Source organism: Hylobates moloch, unplaced genomic scaffold (genome assembly GCF_009828535.3).
Source record: "Hylobates moloch isolate HMO894 unplaced genomic scaffold, HMol_V3 SCAFFOLD_16, whole genome shotgun sequence".
NCBI lineage: Eukaryota > Metazoa > Chordata > Mammalia > Primates > Hylobatidae > Hylobates > Hylobates moloch.
Window position 1 is genome coordinate 57,250,057 of NW_026652291.1, and position 21,239 is coordinate 57,271,295.

Consider the following 21,239-nt stretch of genomic DNA (forward strand, 5'->3'; position numbering starts at 1 on the left):
ATTCAGGAGGAGGTAGGAGGAATCCCTTAAGATATAGCTTAGGTTCAGCTCAATGGTGGATTTTCACAGGGAGCAACAGAGTGCCAGACGGAGTCCCCTTTGGGGTGACCAGTCTCATCTGTTTATATTCCACCCCTTATGTTCTGTGCTGTAGCCCAAAGGTACTGTGTTCACACACTGCTCTTTTCCACTGAAGATGCCTCCTTCTGTCTATCAAATGCATACTCGTTTTCTAGTACTTATCTCAGGCATTGCCTTTCTCCAGAATACTGCCTGTCTCTCTGAGTTTCAGTCTGGTTCCTTTTCTGTTTCCCTTTGGTACGCTATACTTCCCTGCAACATTCCCCCTGTCACACATCTTAATTTTTCTGTCATTCTTAGTGGGCAGTGAGCTACATGAGGGTAGTGACAATGTCTTCTATCTCTGAATCTCCAAGTACAGCAGCATCTGGTACATAATAAATATGAAGCAAAAGTTGAATGACTTTACTGACAACAGGCAATTTCTATAGAAGCTGGAGGGAGGGGAGACTGAATGAATCCTCAGGGAGAAAGACCACAGAACTGCTTTATCCTAGAAAAAAAGCTCCAGATATTTTCCTGTCTGCACCTGCGGGACCCACAGGAGAGAAATTGTAAGTAAAGAGTCTAATGCTTGCTGAGAATAAAGACTGTTGGGGTGTGCTAGAGAACAATAGGGTTGGCCAGGGATGGTGGCTAACACCAGTAATCCTAGCACTTTGGGAGGCCGAGGAGAGGGAGATCACTTGAGGCCAGGAGTTCAAGACCAGCCAGGCCACCATGGCAAAAACCTGTCTCTACTAAAAATACAAAAATTACCCGGGTGTGGTGGCTTGTGCCCATAGTCCCAGCTGCTTAGGAGGCTGAGGCAGGAAAATCGCTTGAACTCAGGAGGTGGGGGTTGCAGTGAGCCAAGATCGTGCCACTGCATTCCAGCCTGGGCAACAGAGTGAGACTCCATCTCAACAACAACAATAAACGAGACCAATAGGGCTGACAGAGAACCAAGGGTCTTAAGATCAGTTCTTATGTTTTGCATGGCTAAAGGTGTAAGAATTAAAGAAAGAGGAAAGAAACATGAAAGGTGGCTTGCCAGTCAAGACAAGTTTATTTTAGAGAGAAAACAAACCCGAGAGGAACTTCTGGCCAAGTTAGGTCAGAGGCACACTCTCTTACAGACTAGGAGTTTTTAAGGATTCAGGGTGGGAGAGTTTATCAGAGGCTTGGACTGCTTGTGTGTCTCTTTGTTGTGCTTATCTGGGAGGGAGAGTTTTGTGTCTGTTCCCATAATCTTTCTGTAGTGGCAGGCATACTCCCGAGTCTGCTTTTAGCTTCCCTGTCTTAGTACACCTGAAGGGAAAGAAAGGTGCTTATTAAGGCCCACTGTTTTACTGGGGCCCATTGTACGAGGGTGAAGTTTGCCAGTTACCCAAAAGAATTTCCTCTCACCTCCCTCTGTGCCTGAGCTGTCTTATCTGTGTTTTACTGTCTGCTCTTTCTGGCTGCCTGTAGTTAGAAGAGAAGTGATTTCTTTGAAATGCATGAGGCTAGAAAGGGAGCTGGAACTTTTTTTTTTTTTTTTTTTTTGAGACAGAGTCTCGCTCTGTGGCCCAGGCTGGAGTGCAGTGGCGCAATCTCGGCTCACTGCAAGCTCCGCCTCCCGGGTTCACGCCATTCTCCTGCCTCAGCCTCTCCGAGTAGCTGGGACTACAGGCGCCCGCCACCACGCCCGGCTAAGTTTTTTGTATTTTTAGTAGAGACGGGGTTTCACCTTGGTCTCGATCTCCTGACCTCGTGATCCGCCCGCCTCGGCCTCCCAAAGTGCTGGGATTACAAGCGTGAGCCACCGCGCCCGGCCGGAGCTGGAACTTAAAGTGGCAGTGTTTGTCCAAGACGATGGTGCTCCTGCTCTGTGAAAAGGGAGTAAGGATTCTCCTGATACCTGAGGCATTTTTAAACAAGCTTTCTGGATATAATTGACTTGATTTTTCTAACTGGTGGCGGTCCTCAGAACTGGGAGGACTTGAATCAAAGAACAAGAACATAATTTTTTATTAATAGTTGTGGTCAGAAATTCATAATTTTGGCTCTGACAAACCTCTGACAGGGTTCCACCATGTTGGCCGGGCTTGTCTCAAACTCCTGGCCTCAAGTGATCCGCCCGCCTCGGTCTCCCAAAGAGCTGGGATTATAGGCATGAGCCACTGTGTCCTGCCAGAAAGAGTAATTTTATATAATTTCATTAGGTATACTAATGGCCTAGATTCCTGTGCCTCATTGTACAGTTGGACAGTTAAATACAAATTGATAATCTTCCAAGAGTAATGGCAAGCCACGCCTAGATTCTGGTGTCCTAACTTATAGCCAGGGGCTTTCTCTGCCATATAATTTTTAAGTTCAGTACTAGAAACTCTGAAATTCTTCGCACTGTTATATCATTTGCTCCTTACAACATTTCACAACTGAGGAGCACAGAGAGGGTAAGTAACCTTGCCAAGCTACTCAGCCAGTAAGTGGAGATGCGGGAATTTAAAACTAGGTAGTCTGACTCAAGTTCTGATCCCAGTTGAATGGTAATCATATTCTTCACAAAATCCTTTTTCAGATATTTTTGCCCAACTCAGATGCTCAGTGATATGGTTATTACAATAATGAGGTGTCATTATTTAAGATCTGAGAACAGGAGATGTGAAGATGGAGGAGATGGAGGCTCCTGGCACTTTCATACCTAAGTTTTGTTACCCTTTAGAGAAAATTCTCCAGTGCTAAAATCAATCAGATGATGACCTTAAGTGCTTCAGATCTTAACGGGACCTGTAATTGGATAAACTGGGGATGTGAGTCCCATACCATGATGAAGTAAGTTTCAGGACTGTAAGCAGAGGAGCTGCTCTTACCAGGATCATGTTTTTGTTGCTGGACAGGTGGAGAAGACAATGAGTGCTGGTGGGAACCACAGTAGGGATCCAACAGAGTTCGTCCTGGCAGCGTTCCCAAATCTCAACGGCGCAAGAGTGGAATTATTTTCTGTGTTTCTTCTTGTCTGTCTCCTGATTCTGACAGGCAATGTGTTGACTGTGGTGGTGGTAAGGGCTGATACTCGACTACAGACCCCCATGTACTTCTTTCTGGGTAACCTGTCCTGCCTAGAGATTCTGCTCACTTCTGTCATCATTCCAAAGATGCTGGGCAATTTCCTCTCAAGGCAGCACACTATTTCCTTTGCTGCATGTATCACCTAATTCTATTTCTACTTCTTTCTCGGGGCCTCCGAGTTCTTACCATTGGCTGTCATGTCTGTGGATCGCTACCTGGCCATCTGTCATCCTCTGCCCTACCCCTTGCTCATGAGTGGGGCTGTGTGCTTTCGTGTGGCCTTGGCCTGCTGGGTGGGAGACTCGTCCCTGTGCTTGGTCCCACAGTGGCTGTGGCCTTGCTTCCTTTCTGTAAGCAGGGCGCTGTGGTGCAGCACTTCTTCTGTGACAGTGGCCCACTGCTCCGCCTGGCACGCACCAACACCAAGAAGCTGGAGGAGACTGACTTTGTCCTGGCCTCCCTTGTCATTGCATCGTCCTTGCTGATCACTGCGGTGTCCTATGGCCTCATTATGCTGGCTGTCCTGAGCATCCCCTCTGCTTCAGGCCGTCAGAAGGACTTCTCTACCTGTACCTCCCACTTGATAGCGGTGACCCTCTTCTATGGAAGTGCCATTTTTCTCCATGTGCGGCCATAGCAGAGTGGTTCTGTGGACGCTAACTGGGCAGTGACAGTAATAACGACATTTGTGACACCACTGCTGAATCCATTCATCTATGCCTTACATAATGAGCAAGTCAAGGAAGCTTTGAAGGACATGTTTAGGAAGGTAGTGGCAGGCTTTTTAGGGAATCTTTTACTTGATAAATGTCTCAATGAGAAAGCAGTGAGGTGAAAGTGAAGAGACCAGTAACTAGTCTTTTTTTTTGAGAGAGAGAGAGAAAGTCTCACTCTGTCACCCAGGCTGGAGTGCAGTGGCGCAATCTCGACTCACTACAACCTCCACCTCCTGGGTTCAAGCAATTCTCCTGCCTCAGCCTCCTGAGTAGCTGGGATTACACGTGCCCACCACCACACCTGGCTAATTTTTGTATTTCTAGTAGAGATGGGCTTTCACTTGATGGCCAGGCTAGTCTCAAACTCCTGGCCTCAAGTGATCCACCCACCTCAGCCTCCCAAAGTGCTGGGATTACAGGTGTGAGCCACCACGCCTAGTCTTGTTATAATTTTTAAAAATCATATTTTAAAATCCAAACATTCTCATTATCATGCTCCTTTCCATCATCATTATGGATATCACCAAAAGACTGAATTCTGCGGCCGGGCGCGGTGGCTCACGCTTGTAATCCCAGCACTTTGGGAGGCCGAGGTGGGCGGATCACAAGGTCAGGAGATCGAGACCACGGTGAAACCCCGTCTCTACTAAAAATACAAAAAAATTGGCCGGGCCTGGTGGCGGGCGCCTGTAGTCCCAGCTACTCGGAGAGGCTGAGGCAGGAGAATGGCGTGAACCCGGGAGGCGGAGCTTGCAGTGAGCCGAGATCGCGCCACTGCACTCCAGCCTGGGTGACAGAGCGAGACTCCGTCTCAAAAAAAAAAAAAGAATTCTGGAATTACTAATGAATTCCCAGGTCATCAATCACCCTTCTTCTCTTTCAGGCAAAACTTCTTGATCCTAGATCATACCTAATAATAATAATAATAATACTTATTATTATTATTGATATATCGTGATCAATATCATTGCCACTTCCTAAGACCTTCCAACCTGTGAGTCTTAACCTATGGGTCCGTGGTCATGTAGGGAATCTAAGGATGGGTTTCGGAAAATGTATATGCCCAGTAGGTATCTAAATTTTATGTGCTTGAATATATATGCATTTGTCTGAGAAGAGGGACTGTAGCTTTAATTCAACATTTGAATCCATTTGTGCACTCTCCTCAAAAGCTAAAAACTGATTGAGAGTCTAAGTAGAGCCTTCCAACTGTTTATGCAAGTCAAGAATTTTAAGAAAAACTTCCTTATAGATATAAAATGAAATAAAAATAGATTATCTGTATATTTTTGTACACACTTGTTAGAAAAATTTACATTTACTGCTAGAAGAAAAAGAGGTGAAGCAAATTTAATAAAGGGACTTAATTCTCTGTGGTAATTCCAGGTGCCTTTGGTAAAGCAGATCAACGAGGGATTTCATGAGTAATAGCATTTACTGTATTCTTCTAGTGTGCACTTTATTACAATGATAAAAACATCTCCACTCGTTTTGTCATTGGATTATGTTTCATTCATTTGTTCATCTTTTTACGTTCTTGTACCTGTCGTGTTAAATCTTCTTTTGTTTTTAGTAAAATAAGGAGCTTTAATATTAAAGAGTTAAGAATGCCACATAGGCTGGACGTGGTGGCTCACGCCTGTAATCCTAGCACTTTGGAAGGCTGAGACAGGTGGATCACCTGAGTTCAGGAGTTCGTAGACCAGTCTGGCCAGCATGGTGAAACCCCGCCTCTACAAAAACACAAAAATTAGCCTGGTGTGGTGGCGGGTGCCTATAATCCCAGCTACCGAAAAGGGTAAGTTTATATAATTTCATTATATAAGGAGGCATTACATAAGGAGGCAAGAGAATCACTGAACCCAGGGGGCAGAGGTTGCAGTGAGCCAAGATCATGCCACTCCACTCCAGCCTGGGCAAAACTCCATCTAAAAAAACAAAAACAAAAACAAAAAAATGCCAAATATTTTTGTATCTACCAAGAACCAAACTTTGTAGTAAATTTTATCTAGTTTATTGGATGTTTGAAAAGGGATTCCTATTCATGGAAATCCCTTTGGAAACAAGTATTTATTTATTCATTCATTCATTCAGCAAAGGTCTGTGAAGAATCTTTGTTGAACACTGTGATATACGAATATATACTAAGGTGAACAAGAATAAATTGTTTCTAACCTCAAGCAGCTTGAACTTTAGAGGGGAGAGCTGAGGGACAGATAATAATTTACGGGAAAGTGGATGATAAGGAGATTTACAAAAGGACATTGGAGATCTTATAAAAACTGGTTTACTCTTCCTAGGGTATTTTCTTGTTAGAGAAATTTTCACAGAGGTCATCATTCATTAAACAGGATTTGTCACATTAGAGTGTGTTTGTGTACATAGGAACAATGTACCAAACACATAAATATCAAGGTATAGACAGCATACTAAACTCAAAATAGTGCCGCAAAACTGGCAAACTGAGTATTAGCATCAAAAGAGTTAGCCATAAGCTTCAGTGGGCATGGAAAATAGAAATGTTTTTATCTAGTTCTATTCATAAAGCATGCAAACACACTAGATAATTTTATTCTAAAATATTTCTGAGTACTAAAGGAATGGAAAGAATGATTCGAAGGTAAAAATAACTCTTCTGGAGTGATCTAGAGGTGTTGCCCAGAGAGGAGATGAAATATTGCTTTAAAAATTACCTAGTTTCATGAAACATAAAAATCTGATGTCTGTTCCAGCCACTGGCCAAGGAAAGGAATTCATGCAACAATTTACAGCATTTCTTGAAATAATTGCCCCATATTATGGCAATAAAGCACGTTAAACCATCCATTTTCAACATGTGTTTCATTGTGAAAAATACCTTTGGGCTCAATTTAATTCAATAAAATTTGTTGAATACTGTGTTCTAGGAAGTAAGTTGGTATGTTAGAGGTACAAATATTGGCCCCTGCCATCAGGGAATTCATAAACTTTTGGGGTAGATGTAATACATATGAATATATACATATATAATTTTTTTTCTGTTTTTGAGATGGAGTCTTGCTCTGTTGTCCAGGCTGGAAACCAATGGCGTGATCTCAGCTCACTGCAACCTCCGCCTCCCGGGTTCAAGTGATTCTCTTGCCTCAGCCTCCCGAGTAGCTGGGATTACAGGCAAGTCCCACCACACCCGGCTAATTTTGTATTTTTAGCAGAGACGGGGTTTCTCCTTGTTGGTCAGGCTGGTCTGGAACTCCCCACCTCAGGTGATCCGCTAGCCTCACCCTCCCCAAAGTGCTGGGATTACAAGCGTGAGCCACAGCGCCCGGCTTCGAATTTCTATAAAGGTACCATGACAAGCGTCTTTATTCAAACTATTATATGAAATAAATTTGCCTAAATTTTGGTGTGATGATATGTGTAGATTGAGTGCGCATGTGAGTGTGTGCATGAGTATAACAGTGATACAAACTTGCGTGTCCATGAAAGTTTGCGATTAAATAAAAGAATAAATAAAAATCTGTTTATTGATGTTTATTTCTAAGCTTTCCTTTCTAAGATCTTACCTTCATTGACATGAAATTTGTATTTTGTTTTTAAATATACAGTTAAGACAGAATATACTTAATTTAGAAGAAGTAGAAAATGCTTCTGTTTGCATCATCTCACATACAAAACTCTTAATAAGGCCAGGTGCAGTGGCTCATGCCTATAATCCCAGCACGTTGGGAAGCCAACAAGGGGGATTGCTTGAGCCTGGGAGTTCGAGGCTGCAGTCAGCCAAGATCGCATCACTGCACTCCAGTCTGGGCCAAAGGGTGAGACCTTGTCTCAAAAATTAAATAAATAAATAAAGCTCTTAATGACATCATTGATAATGACAAAGATGCTAAACTCAGCAAGCATATGTTACTCTTTATACTTATCTCAGCAGAGTTTGGCACAACTGATCTTGTCCTCTTATTTGAAGTAGTCAGTGTGTTCTTTGTTATTTATTTATTTTATTTCAATTGTTTTGGGGGAACAGTTGGTTTTTGGTTACATGAAGTTCTTTAGCGGTGATTTCTGAGATTTTGGTGCACCCATCACCCGAGCAGTGTATACTGTAGGCAATATGGAGTATTTTATCTTTTAGTGCCCTCCCACCATTTCCCCAAGTTCCCAAAGTCCATTATTTCCTCCTTACGCCTTTGCATCCTCATAGCTTAGCTCTCACTTGTAAGTGAGAACATACAATATTTGGTTTTTCATTCCTGAGTTACTTCACTTACAATAATGGTCTCCAACTCCAGCCAATGCCATTATTTTGTTCCTTTTTATGGCTGAGTAGTATTCCACGGTGTATATGTACCACTTTATTTTTGTTTTTTTGAGCTGGAGTCTCACTCTGACACCCAGGCAGGAGTGCAGTGGCATGTTCCTGGCTCACTGTAACCTCTGCCTTCTGGATTCAAGTGATTCTCCTGCCTCAGCCTCCCGAGTAGCTGGGATTACAGGCGTGCACCACCGTAGCCAGTTAGTAGAGACAGGGTTTCACCACGTTGGCCAGGCTCGTCTCGAACTCCTGGCCTCAAGTGATCCACCCACCTCCATCTCCCAAAGTGCTGGAATTACAGGCTTGAGCCACCACGCCCGGCCAATATAGCACATTTTCTTTATCCACTCATTAGCTGATGGACATTTATGTTGCTTCCATATTTTTGCAATTGCGAATTGTGCTGCTATAAATAAACGTGTATGCAAGTGTCTTTTTCATATAATGCCTTCTATTCCTTTAGGTAGATACTCTGTCGTGGGTTTGGTGGATTGAATGGTAGTTCTACTTTCAGTTCTTTAAGGAATCTCCATATTGTTTTCCATAGTGGTTGTACTAGTTTACATTCCCACCAGCAGTGTACAAAATGTTCCCTTTTTACCATATCCACCCCAACATCTATTATTTTTTTATTTTTTAATTATGGCCATTCTTGCAAGAGCAAGGTGGTATCTTATTGTGGTTTTAATTTGCATTTCCCTGATAATTAGTGATGTTGAGTATTTTTTCATGTTTATTGGCCAGTTGTATATCTCCTTTTGAGAAATGTCTATTCATGTCCTTTGCCCACTTTTTCATGGGATTATTTGCTTTTTTCTTGCTGATTTGTTTTATTTCCTTGTAGATTCTGGATATTTGAATCCTGCGTTGGATGCATAGTTCGTGAATATCTTCTCTCACTCTGTGGGTTATCTTTCACTCTGCCCATTATTTCTTTTGCTATGCAGAAGCTTTTTAGTTTAATTAGGTCTCACTTATTTATTTTTGTTTTTGCTTCATTTGCTTTTGGGTTCTTGGTAATGAATTATTTGCCTAAGTCAATGTTTAGAAGAGTTTTTCTGATGCTATCTCCTAGTATTTTGATGATTTCAAGTCTTTGATCTAAGTCTTTGATCCATCTTGAGTTGATTTTTGTATAAGGTGAGAGATGAGGATCCAATTTCATTCCTTTACATATGGCTTGCCAATTATCCCAGCACCATTTGTTGAATAGGGCGTCCTTTCCCCACTTTATGTTTTTGTATACTTTGTCAAAGATTAGTTGACTGTAAGCAGTTGGTTTTTTTCTGGGTTCTCTATTCTGTTACATTGGTCTACGTGTTTTGTTTTGTTTTGTTTTGTTTTACTGGTACCATGCTGTTTTGGTAACTGTAGCCTTGCAGTATAGTTTGAAGACAGGTAATGTGATGCCTCCAGATTTGTTCTTTACACTTAACCTTGCTTGGGGGCTATGCAGGCTCTTTTTTTTGGATTCATGTGAATTTTAGGATTTTTTTTCTAATTCTGTGAAGAATGACGATGGTATTTTTATGGGAATTGTATTGAATCTGTAGATTGCTTTTGGCAGTATGGTCATTTTCACAATATTGATTCTATCCATCCATGAGCATGGGATGTGTTTTCATTTGTTTTTGTCATCTATGATTTCTTTCAGCAGTGTTTTGTAATTTTCCTTGTAGAGATCTTTCACCTCCTTGGTTAAGTATATTGCTAACTATTTTATTTTTTATTTTTGAAGCTGTTATAAAAGGGATTGAGTTCTTGATTTGATTCTCGGCTCTGTCATTGTTGGTGTATAGCAGTGCTACTGACTGTGTACATTGTATTGTATCCTGAAACTTTCCTGAATTCAATTGATGACATCCAGTAACTTTTTGGATGAGTCTTAAGGGTTTTCTAGGTATTCGATCATATCATCAGCAAACAGTGACAGTTTGACTTCTTCTTTTCCAGTTTGGATGCCCTTTATTTTTTTCTCTTGTCTGATTGCTCTGGCTAGAACTTCCAGTACTATGTTGGATAGAAATGGTGAAAGTGGGCATGGCATCCTTGCCTTGTTCCAGGAGGAATGCCTTTAACTTTTCCCTGTTCAGTATGATGTTGGCTGTGGGTTTGTCATAGATGGCTTTTGTTACCTTGAGATATGTCCCTTCTATGCTGATTTTGCTGATGATTTTGATCATAAAGGGATACTGGATTTTGTCAAATGCTTTCTTCTGCATCTATTGAGATAATCATATGATTTTTATTTTCAATTCTGTTTATGTGATGTATCACAGACACTATATCCAACTTTCTGTTGGGCATATCCACTGGTAGTCATTCAGCAAAGACAAAGTACCAGGCTAGACATCTCACCTTTCCTACCTGCCAACCAACCTGGAAGTCAGGGCATGTTGACAGATTCTTCCTTTTCTCCTCCCTTCCTGTAATCATCACAAAACCCTTTATTTTCCTCTGGACACATAACTCTTCCAAGGGAAACCTCAGAAAGGACAAATATAATTGGGCTAGACAGAAATCCTGTTAAAGATTCCTTTCTTTTTCGAGATGGAGTTTTGCTCTTGTTGCCCAGGCTGGAGCGCAATAGCACAATCTTGGCTCACTGCAATCTTTGCCTCCTGGGTTCAAACAATTCTCCTGTCTCAGCCTCCCGAGTAACTGGGATTACAGGCGTGCGCCACCACGTATGGCTATTTTGTATTTTTAGTAGAGAGGGGGGTTTCACCATATTGGTCAGGCTGGTCTCGAACTCCTGACCTCGGGTGATCCACCCACCTGGGCCTCCCCAAAGTGCTGGGATTACAAGCATGAGCCACTGCGCCCGGCCTAAAGATTCCTTTCTAAACAAGCAGTTTAGAAAGACAAGCAACTTTGAAGCGCCCGTCATCCCAGCAGTTCATTTCGAGGACAACTTCTTCACTCCAGAATTGAACCACACTCAAGGATTATTGGTAGACGCCCAACAGTAGACCTGTTGATTTTTCAGGTGAGCCATCAAAGAGCACTAATGGGTCTGGTGGATTCTTGCCAGAAGTGAAAAAAACAACCATTCCTATGTTATACTGTGTTTTCGAAAATAACACCTGGAAATAATCCAATTGCGCTTCCTTGAACAAAATGAATGTCTGTGTCCTGAAAGCCCTCAAGTTTCCAGGGCTGCGACTTCGCATTCGAACGATGCAACAGCGCTTGCAACTGTGGGAAAGGCAGTCTCACTAGAACAACCAAGAGTGCAACTGTGCGCTGCGGAGCAGGCGCCAAGGCCAGGGCAGGGGCTAGACTCCATCCCGCGGCTGGATCACCGCGCAGTCAGGGTCTCAGAAAGCGGGTTCTATTGGGACATTGTGACCCTAACATGCCTTCAGGTAGCAATCTTTTCCATACGAAGTGACCTAGTGAAAAGTACACTAGTTTGTTCCACACAAAATACTGGGTAAGAACTGCCCGAACACTCTTCTCCTGACAAAAGATCCTGTCAGAGCCGCTCAGGTAGCCCGGATCTGTGATGAAGACTTTGGTCCTTCGTAGCGTCTTCGTTGTCTTTGATTCTTTCAGCAAAAGCAGCCGCAATTTGCTCAACAATCTCATCCCCCACAGGTCGAGGTTGAAGAGGGCTCGGTGACCAATCCGTAGCGGCGATTGCAGTATTTGTTAACTACTGACTTTAAAGAGAGAAAGATGAAACAGAAAGGGGCTCGTCCGGGATTTGAACCCGGGACCTCTCGCACCCAAAGCGAGAATCATACCACTAGACCAACGAGCCAGAACTGGATCGCTATTGTTCTCTAAGAGTGTTCATTCCTTTTTTTTTAGTTGTAGCACAACACTTGAACAGTTTTGATTCCTTTAGAATCCAGTGATTTTCTCCAGACCCCAGGAAAGTCAACCTGCGGACCGAGCCACAGCGTTCCGAAGGTAGAAACGTTCATTTCAGGATCCGGGCCGAGCTGTGTCGGTCAATGCACAGGAAGGGTCTGAGTACCCAAAGGGACTAGAGCCATCTAAGGTGGCCTGTGGTTGGAGGACCCAGGAAAAACAAGAGCGACCGATTTCACTCACCGAAAGATAAAGGTCACCGCAGGACTGGCAGGGGAAAAGGTCGAACCAACATTAACAAAGATGTTGAGCTCTAAAACCTTTCAGAGCTCAGACCTCTCGCCTACAGCACCCAGCACTCCACGTGGGTGCTTTGGCCATTCCTTTTCAGCTTTAGTTGATTACCTATGTATTATAGGTTTAGATTTAAGGCGTCTTTCAAGGGCGCGAAGGAGGTGCCGTCGGGGAAAAGTTGCTCTCTGCCCACACTCTCTTCTGTAGAGGCCCATTTCTCTACCACTCAAAAGGTGGTGGGTGGGTGGTGGGGGGGACGGTTGTGCTTACTCTGTAGCCTCTTCTGCTTGGGAACCGAAGCTCCCGGGCTCTTGCTCTAACCTCCCCAGGGCGCATCAGTGTCTGCCTTGGTCACATTGCTTGCCCCGCGCCAAGCTGGCTCCTGGCCAGTGGGAGCTGTCCAGTGAATGACTGAGCCTCCTGGTCAGGCTGACACCAAAGGAGAGAAAAGAAGAGAAACTCTTCCTCCGCAACCTTCCCATGCGACGACGCCACTTTTATTCTTTCTGGACTTCAAGTTGGCGCTTAGAAAAGCCTGGAGGCCCAAAGAGAAGGAGCTGGCGCCCGGACTCCGAGATGCTAGGAACAGGAGTGTTAAAAGACCAAGGAAAGGGCTCGACCCCTTCTAGCCACCTCCGCTTCAGGTAACTTAGAGGAATCTGTGACCGAGCCTGACTCCGCTGAAAGGCTGCGGGAGATCTGGAAGCCTTCGCGCCCTCACTGTGTCCACCCCCAAACTCTGAAGGCCCGAGGGGTACGTCCTGTGCTTGAAGACAGCCTCCTCCCTTTTAAAAACAACCCAATCTCAGACTAAGAGAGTTGGACTAAGGATCCAAGCGGGTTGGGGAGAATGTCTCTGATCACTATTGCATTCTCTTCTGTAATGAAACGCACCCTGACCCTGATGTTGCTCGACACTTGGGACTCGTCAAGCCTGAAGCTGGGAGCACGTACCGTGGAGCATGCGTTGTTAAGATAACAATATATATTAAATGTCTTTTATGGTTTGTTTGTTCGTTTTTGATGAGCGAGCAAGCTGAAAACTCATCTCTTTTAAAGAACGTCAGTCAATTGTCTATCGAAACACATACTTTTAATTTTTGTAATAAAAACAGAGCCACTTTCAAACGATAATAATTCAACTATCTCCAAAGAAGCAAATAATCCAGAATTTAAAAGTTGGAATAAATAATCACTACTTTTTATTAAATAATTTTGTTATTCCCCATTTTACCCTTACAGTGACTTGAATTGCAGTCCGGGCCTGGTCAAGAAAATGTTTATTTCTTATACGTAAGAGGCACGTCCTTCAAAAATTCCTTTTAATTTATTTCTTAAACTTTATTTAGACTTAAATACTATTTACCTAGGATTTTAGCTGCATAATAGATTGATTGTTAAACATGAGCCTTTCGCGGAGGCTCCATAGCTCAGGGGTTAGAGCACTGGTCTTGTAAACCAGGGGTCGCGAGTTCAAATCTCGCTGGGGCCTTGGCAGGAAAAATGCGTTTTTCCCCAAGCAAAAGAGGAGGAGCTTTTTAGCATTTTTCAATGCTGAAACAAACTAGTGAAGAAGGAAGCATTTTATGATCTTTCCGTGAAAGCCAGATCCTGGATTTGAGACGAAAAAGTACAGCGTCGGGATCCTATGAACGATACTGGGAAAATAGGTGTTGGTACGCTGTAGTAAGCGAGGAAGAAACTAGACTGTTCACGTCTCTGGGAGAAAAATGCTGGACTTGGTCCATACCTCTGTGTTTGTGGGGAAGAGATCTAATCTAATCTGCTGATAGCCATGACCCCCGGAGTCCTGCGCACTTCTCCACTTGTAGCCTGCTTGGTGGTCCCTTCCTGAGCTCCTGGGGCGAAAACTGGCTCGCAGATTACTCTGAGGGCAGCCTAGTTCAGAAGCTATGCAGATTCACCCCAAGCCAGTGGCTTCTGCTGTTTCCATTCTCACTACCTGCGACTCAGATCTCACTTCTTACTGCCTCAAGGCTGCTCCCGGGACTCAGTTAACTATAGACCTGGCTCTCTGGAAACTTCTTGAACAGTAATCTGAGCCCAAATACAAAGAAATCAGGAGTCTCACCAGCCGCTACTCAATGCACAAAAATCTACACTAACAGCCGTCATCGACAGTTTCCGATAGCTCACCTGGTAAAGCGGAAGGCTGCAAGAATTTGCAACTATGGCCCTCCTTAAGGTCGCCGGTTCGATTCTGCCTGTGTTTTCATGCTTCAGTCTACTCAGCCAACAGAAGGTTTTATTAATGTATCCTCCTAACCCAAAGACTGTGAAGCACTAATTTGAATTCTATTTTCAGGCAACAAAAGAACATTTTGCTGACCATGAACCTTAATTTTATGCGTCCTCTGTGATTCTGCAGTAGATGTGATTCTGTTTACTCACAAGGTGTGAATTAATGACGTTCTTTTTAGATTTGAATCCATTTCCTAATCTGTAAGACTAGTTAACATTGAGTGGATAATGGGTAACATCCCTCAACCTCACCCCCAAACCCTACACGTTTTCATTTCCGTGAATAATTCATACTAGACAATTCAGGGTTTAAGGAGAAATACTTTAGAAAGGCCTGCCCCTCCAAAGGATCTAAACAAACGATACTGAGAATAAGCAAAATGTCAAGTATGCATATGGAAAATGTTCCTTCCTTAATAAGAAATCAAACTGGAAACTATTTATTAATATGTAATACTGATAAGAACATTCTTGTAGAATGTCATGGCTTTCTGGAGGACAGTTGGGCATTATAAATCAAGAACTCTAAAAAGACGTTGTATTTTATCAAGCATTCTATTTCTACTTTTAGAAATTTATTATTCAAAAATGAAAAATGATATATGCCAAAACCTGTTTATCTGTGGGTGACTGATATTCTTTATACTTTTATGTATTTTTCAAAATGTGCCACTTGTATACATTACATAAAAAAACAGTTTTTTACTTTATAAAATAAAGTTTAAAAATACCCAGTGTCATTACGGTAGACAATTTTTGCAGTTTCTTACAAAACCGAATACATGTTTCTCATACAATAAGCAATCACACTCTTAGGTACTTACCCAAATGAGTTGAACATATGTCCACACAGTACCCTTCACATTAATGTTTATAGCAGATTTATGTATAATTTTTTTTTTTTTTTTTTTTTTTTGAGACGGAGTCTCGCTCTGTCGCCCTGGCTGGAGTGCAGTGGCGCAATCTCGGCTCACTGCAAGCTCCGCCTCCAGGGTTCACGCCATTCTCCTGCCTCAGCCTCTCCGAGTAGCTGGGACTACAGGCGCCCACCACCACGCCCGGCTAATTTTTTGTATTTTTAGTAGAGACGGGGTTTCACCGTGGTCTCGATCTCCTGACCTCGTGATCCGCCAGCCTCGGCCTCCCAAAGTGCTGGGATTACAAGCGTGAGCCACCGCGCCCGGCAGATTTATGTATAATTGCCAAAACTTGGAAGCAACAAAGATATTCTTTAACAGGGGAATAGAGAAACTCTGCTATATCCAGACAATGGAGAATATTAATCAGCCCTTAGAAGATACATCATCAAGACATAAAAAGACATGGAAGTAAATTTAAAGGCATATTACTAAGTAAAAGAAGCCAATCTGAAATGCCCATATACTGTATGATTTCAACTATATGACATTCTGGAAAAGGCAAAACAATGTAGACAGTAAAAGCATCAGTGGTTTCCAGGAGTTAGGTGAGAGGGATGAACATGTGGACCACAGAAGACTTTTAGGGCAGTGGAACTACTTTGTGTGGTGTTACAATAGTGTATATATGTCATGATTATGATGCATTTGTTCAAACTCATAGAACGTACAGCACCAAGAGTGAATCTGGATTTAAACTACAGACTTTGTTTAATAATGGTGTATTAATGTTAGTTGTAACAAATGTACCATACTGGTGCAGGATGTCCTTGATGAGGGAGGCTGTGGGGACAGAGAGCAGAAAGTTAGAACTCTCAGTACTTTCCACCCAATTTTGCTGTAAACTTAAAACTGCTCTTGGATGTAACATCTATTAACTTTTTAAAAACTTGGTAGCTTAAGTAATTCACAGTTTAGTTGAAGTAACAGAATAGATAATGCTGTGTTGATATATTGATACTGCCATAAACGTTTACAAAACGATATAGGACCACATTTAAGACAATGAAAAGGAGTGATCAGAATGGTGAGGAGAAACTAACTGAAGAGAGCTTCCTGAAGTTGAATTTTGAGCTAGAATTTGACAGAAATATTGACGCATGCTTAAGTGAGTTAAGGGAGCTTTCCAATACGTGTGTGGAGACAGAAGTGTTGGGGGAAATGCCAGTCAGGGTGCTGGAGAGGAGTAGGGGTAGGCGATGTGGCAGGGGTGGTAGAGTAGAGCTGGAGGAGCGGTTGGTACTGAGGAACAAGAGGAGGGGACAGAAGGAAGGATAGGGGTTCAGGATCATTTTGGTGGTGCAGAGGTGATGCAGGCAGAAAAAAGGCAGGGATAGTGAGTGGCATGAGTGAGGGGAGATAGAAACAAGTCGGCATCCTTCCATCAACAGGAGAGGGAATTAACTGAAACTAAGGGACAGTGAAAAAGAGTAAAACAATATAAACAAAAACGTTCCGAGGTGGTGCTCTTGAGAGTCTGGGGAATGCTAGTGTCCTTGGTGGGTGTAGAGAATGCTGGAATGTGGAAAATGCTGGCCTGACTGGGCAGGAGGAGTGGGAGAAGAAATGGAGGAAGTTTCAGTTCACTTTGTTTCAATGGAAATGATGGCCTGTATGCAGCTGAAAACACCGAGCTAGGTTGATCAGGTTTCTGGGAGTCACTAGAGGGAGATGAACAGAAAAACAAAAATTAACCCAGTCTCAAGATAATGCACAGAATTACATTTCAGGAAGAAGGGAAAACAAACCGTCAGCCTGAAATAATCAAAAGGGTAAGACTCTAATTTAAAGAGAGTTTACTCAAGCCAAAACTGTGAGGATGGGCCACCTGGAAAAACCAACTCTAAAGGAATAGGGTCAGCATTCCGAAGTAGGAAAGTTGAGGTTTCATTTGTATAGGCAGAGACGGAGGAGTTTTTAGCAGGATTACAACATCATTCATTATTCATACACTATTCATACAAGGTTGGCACATAGTTACAGCCATTTGATTGGTTATAGGCAGTGTTTCTTTTTGGCAAGGGCGCATTTAACATTTTTTGCAGGGGGCGTAATAATCATGGGTTTTCTGTTATCTGGTCTAAGCAAACAAAGCAGGACAAGGGAAATTCATCTATAACGAGGGTCATTAATTAAGAAGACTGTAGGTTTTTGTTCTTGATGTCGTTTAATTCTCTCTGGTACACACAGAACAAGAAAAATAAGAAAGTGAGTTAATCTATAATCTGAGAACAGAAGTTGTAACCACATGTGACTCACTCAGATCGCAGTCACATCTCTCTGAAGGCTTAGAGCATTGTGGCGGTGGGTGGGGGAGTTCCAACAACTTTTAAATTTGATTTATTTTAATAAAACAGAATTGGAAGACAGAACAATTGCCTTGTGGAAAAAGGAAGAACAATGATATGGAAATTATGCAAACAGGGAATTTTATAAAAGTGCCAGGAAGGTCCAATTTATCCACAGATATGGAGATATTTTCCCCCCACTAGGCACGGGGAGTAAAACATGCCGTCTCTCTCGATTTCTGAGAGAAACAACAAAAGGCTTCTTTTGTGAAGATCTTGGGGGCCCAAGATATTTCTTGGTGATAGGTGGGTGAAAAGGAAGGGAACTGGTCTGGAGGAGTCATCAAAGTGAAATGGATGTTATGGGAGTGCCCGAAAGAGGATTTTGAATGAGGAGGGAGGAAGATATGAAAAGGAGGGCAGAGTCAAAAGGTGGCATGAGGCTGGGCGCCCAGGAGTTCGAGATCAGCCTGGGCAACATAGAGAGACCATTATCAGCTCCCCCGACCCTCCCCACTCCCGCCCAGCCCCTCGGCTCTACCAAAACAAACAAACAAGCAAACAAAGAGCCGGGCGTGGGCGTGATAGTGCAGAAGTGTGATCCTAGCTCCTTGGGAGACAGGCGGGAGGATTGCTTGAGCCCGGGAGATGGAGGCTGCAATGAGTAGTGATCGCACCACTGCACTCCAGCCTGGGTGGCATGACACTTGGTTCTTGCACAGAGAAGCAGTTCTCTGCTCAGTTTCTTTCATTCATTCCTCATGTCATGGCAGTGAAATCTCTCCCCGAGGAAGCTGTCCGGCCAAATCCATGAGCACTTCTGTAGGTGACGGGCTGTAGTGGCTGAAAAACGCAGTAAGACAACCATTCTGAGAAGATACCACTAAAGAGGCCCTGAGTGTATCCCCTCTAATTTTCCACAGTGGGTCAGTTTCTACGCGAGTATTGTAGCTGGGTAGTTCAGAAACCTGAACAGTCGCCACCACCGTAACCTGATTCACTGGGAAGGGGCAGGAGGGTGACTAAATCCACAACATTTACAGACGCCCCCTGGGCCCAATGAATGGAGTTAGTCAAGAATCGGCTTAGAACTGTTTTTGAATCACAAACTCAAAATAACTGTTTACTTGTCTTCTCCCCATTCCCCATGAGGTAACGATGCCTGAATGAGAGCATGAACCTCGCTGAGTTTATTTTTTAGACGGAGTCTTACTGTGTCGCCAGGGCTAGGGTGCAGTGGCGCGATCTGGGTTCACTGCAACCTCCGCCTGCCGGGTTCAAGCGATTCCCCTGCCTCAGCCTTCCGAGTAGCTGGGACTACAGGTCCGTCCGCACCACCACGCCCGGCTTTGGTATTTTTTTTTTTTTTTTTTACTAGGGAACGGGGTTTCACCATTTTGGTCAGGATGGTCTCGATCTCATGACCTCTTGATCCACCCGCATGGGTCTCCCAAAGTGCTGGGATTACAGGCGTGAGCCACTGCTCCCGGCCGCTGAGTTTTTGCTTTCTGCATCCATCCGTCCGTCCGTCCGTCCGTCCGTCCATCCGTCCATCCATCCATCCATCATGTTCAATTACAAAAGTAACGTGATTAGAACCAAAACAGGGTCTGGGCAGGATATTTCGCGAGCACAGAGCTGCAACTCCTAAAGCAGTGCCGGCCACGGGCTGATGGGACCAATGGGAAAGTTTCTGCAAAAACTTCCTGACCACCTTATGCTTAAACTAGGTAATGACAATGATTCAATGTGAGCGTGTATTTCAGAAGAGAACTGAGCTTTCCTGATTGCGGGAACCCAAATGGTGCAGCGCAAAAACTGGGATCCAGAGAGTCAGTACAAGTAAGGTAGGAAACCGCGGGCGAGGAGGCCTCCCTGCCTAACTGAAAGATTCCCTCATTGGAAATTAGGCTTTTAATTAAGAACGCAGGATTCAGAAGAACTGATGCTGTGTAATCCGGGAGAGTCCCGGGGAAGGAAGATTTAATTATCTTACTAGTTAGAATGTGTTAGTACTTCAGAATCCTTCCTGTACTAAAACGTACCACTGGCAGTGGTGGGATTCGAACCCACGTCCCCGAAGAGACTGGAGCCTAAATCCAGCGCCTTAGACCGCTCGGCCACACTACCACACACGCCTTAAGGCTTTGTAATTACTTTCTTCATTCTCTCAGCATTTTGCCCCAGCGTACAAGCGCAAAATTCTGAATTTTCTTCGAGGAAGCAGGGCTCCGGCTAGCATTTTCATTCATCCTTAGGGATCTAAGCAAACCCAAGGAGAGGAGGAATTACTGAATTCTCACTCGCCCTGGGAAGTGGGCTAGCAGGTAATCGAAGATTATTAGCGTCAATGTCTTTGGAAGACCTTTATCTTTTCTTTAACCTAGGCAATAAAACACGGAAATTTAAAAAATCCTACTGCTGATTTGCAAGTTATTTGAGAAGACTAAAGAATAAGAACTCCTTGCTGTTGGATCGTGGTTCTGTGGGTACAAATATTGCTTAGAGTGCCATGGGGTCGAAGTTCAGGTCACTTATTAGGCGCCCTTTCGTTTACAGACCTGTAAGCCTGTCACCACGTTCAAAGGAAACTCGATGGTCGCTCCCTCCTGCAGTTTGAGCATGGCGAGGTTGGGTGTAATTGCCGGGTTTCTTGTTGAGGAAAAAGGCCGCTCTGCACGCTCGGGTAGACCGACGCCCACGCCCACGGTGGTAGCACGGCTCCCCAGAGGGAGGTCACATTCCAAGGGCATCCCCAGCGCAGAAAGCGTGGTTCCCTGGAGCACTGGTGCTGCTCATTCTTTTTTTTTTCCTTTCCTTTTCTTTCTTTCTTTCTCTTCTTTCTTTCTTTCTTTCTTTCTTTCTGTCTTTCTTTCTTTCTTTTTCTTTCTTTCTCTCCTTCCTTCCTTCCCTCTTTCCTTTCTCTCTCTCTCTCTCTCTGTCTGTCTCTCTCTCCCTCCCTTTCGGCAGTATGGCTATTTTCATGATATTGATTCTTCCTATCCATGAACATGGACTGTTTTCTCGTTTGTTTGTGTCCTTTCTGATTTCCTTGAACAGTGGTTTGTAGTTCTCTTTGAAGAGGTCCTTCACTTCCCTTGTTAGTTATATTGCTAGGTATTTTATTCCCTTTGAAGCAATTGTGAATGGGAGTTCATTCCTAATTTGGCTCTCTACTTGCCTGCTGTTTTTTTGTTTTGTTTTGTTTTGTTTTTTTGACGGTGTCTCTGTCGCCCAGGCTGGATAGGCGACACCCGTGGCAGTGGTACCATCTCGACTCACTGCAACCTCCACCTCCAGGGTTCAAGCGATTCTCCTGCCTCAGCCTCCTGAATAGCTGGGAATACAGGCGTCCGCCACCACGCCCGCCCGGCTAATTTTTTTGTATTTTTAGTAGATATGGGTTTTCACCATATTGGCCAGGCTGGTCTCGAACTGCTGACCTCAGGTGATCCACCCGGCTCAGCCCCACAAAGTGCTGGGATTACAGGCGTGAGCCGCCCCACCCGGCAGCTTGTCAGCTTTCTTAAGCTTT

The 21,239-nt window shown here is 43.7% G+C and overlaps 1 protein-coding gene and 3 non-coding genes across 4 annotated transcripts; 2 read left to right on the top strand and 2 right to left on the bottom strand.

Moving 5' to 3' along the window:
• Nucleotides 1-2,957: 2,957 nt before the first annotated feature.
• LOC116484584 (olfactory receptor 6S1) lies at nucleotides 2,958-3,952 on the top strand. Its single transcript, XM_032179416.1, is given in 2 exon segments — nucleotides 2,958-3,414; nucleotides 3,417-3,952. Coding segments are annotated over 2 exon segments (993 nt in total).
• A 7,866-nt stretch (nucleotides 3,953-11,818) lies between these two features.
• TRNAP-UGG (transfer RNA proline (anticodon UGG)) lies at nucleotides 11,819-11,890 on the bottom strand. The gene has a single exon. It is a non-coding gene; the product is annotated as a tRNA-Pro (tRNA).
• A 1,766-nt stretch (nucleotides 11,891-13,656) lies between these two features.
• Nucleotides 13,657-13,729, top strand: TRNAT-UGU (transfer RNA threonine (anticodon UGU)). The gene has a single exon. It is a non-coding gene; the product is annotated as a tRNA-Thr (tRNA).
• A 6,023-nt stretch (nucleotides 13,730-19,752) lies between these two features.
• TRNAL-UAG (transfer RNA leucine (anticodon UAG)) lies at nucleotides 19,753-19,834 on the bottom strand. The gene has a single exon. It is a non-coding gene; the product is annotated as a tRNA-Leu (tRNA).
• Between the last annotated feature and the right edge of the window lie 1,405 nt (nucleotides 19,835-21,239).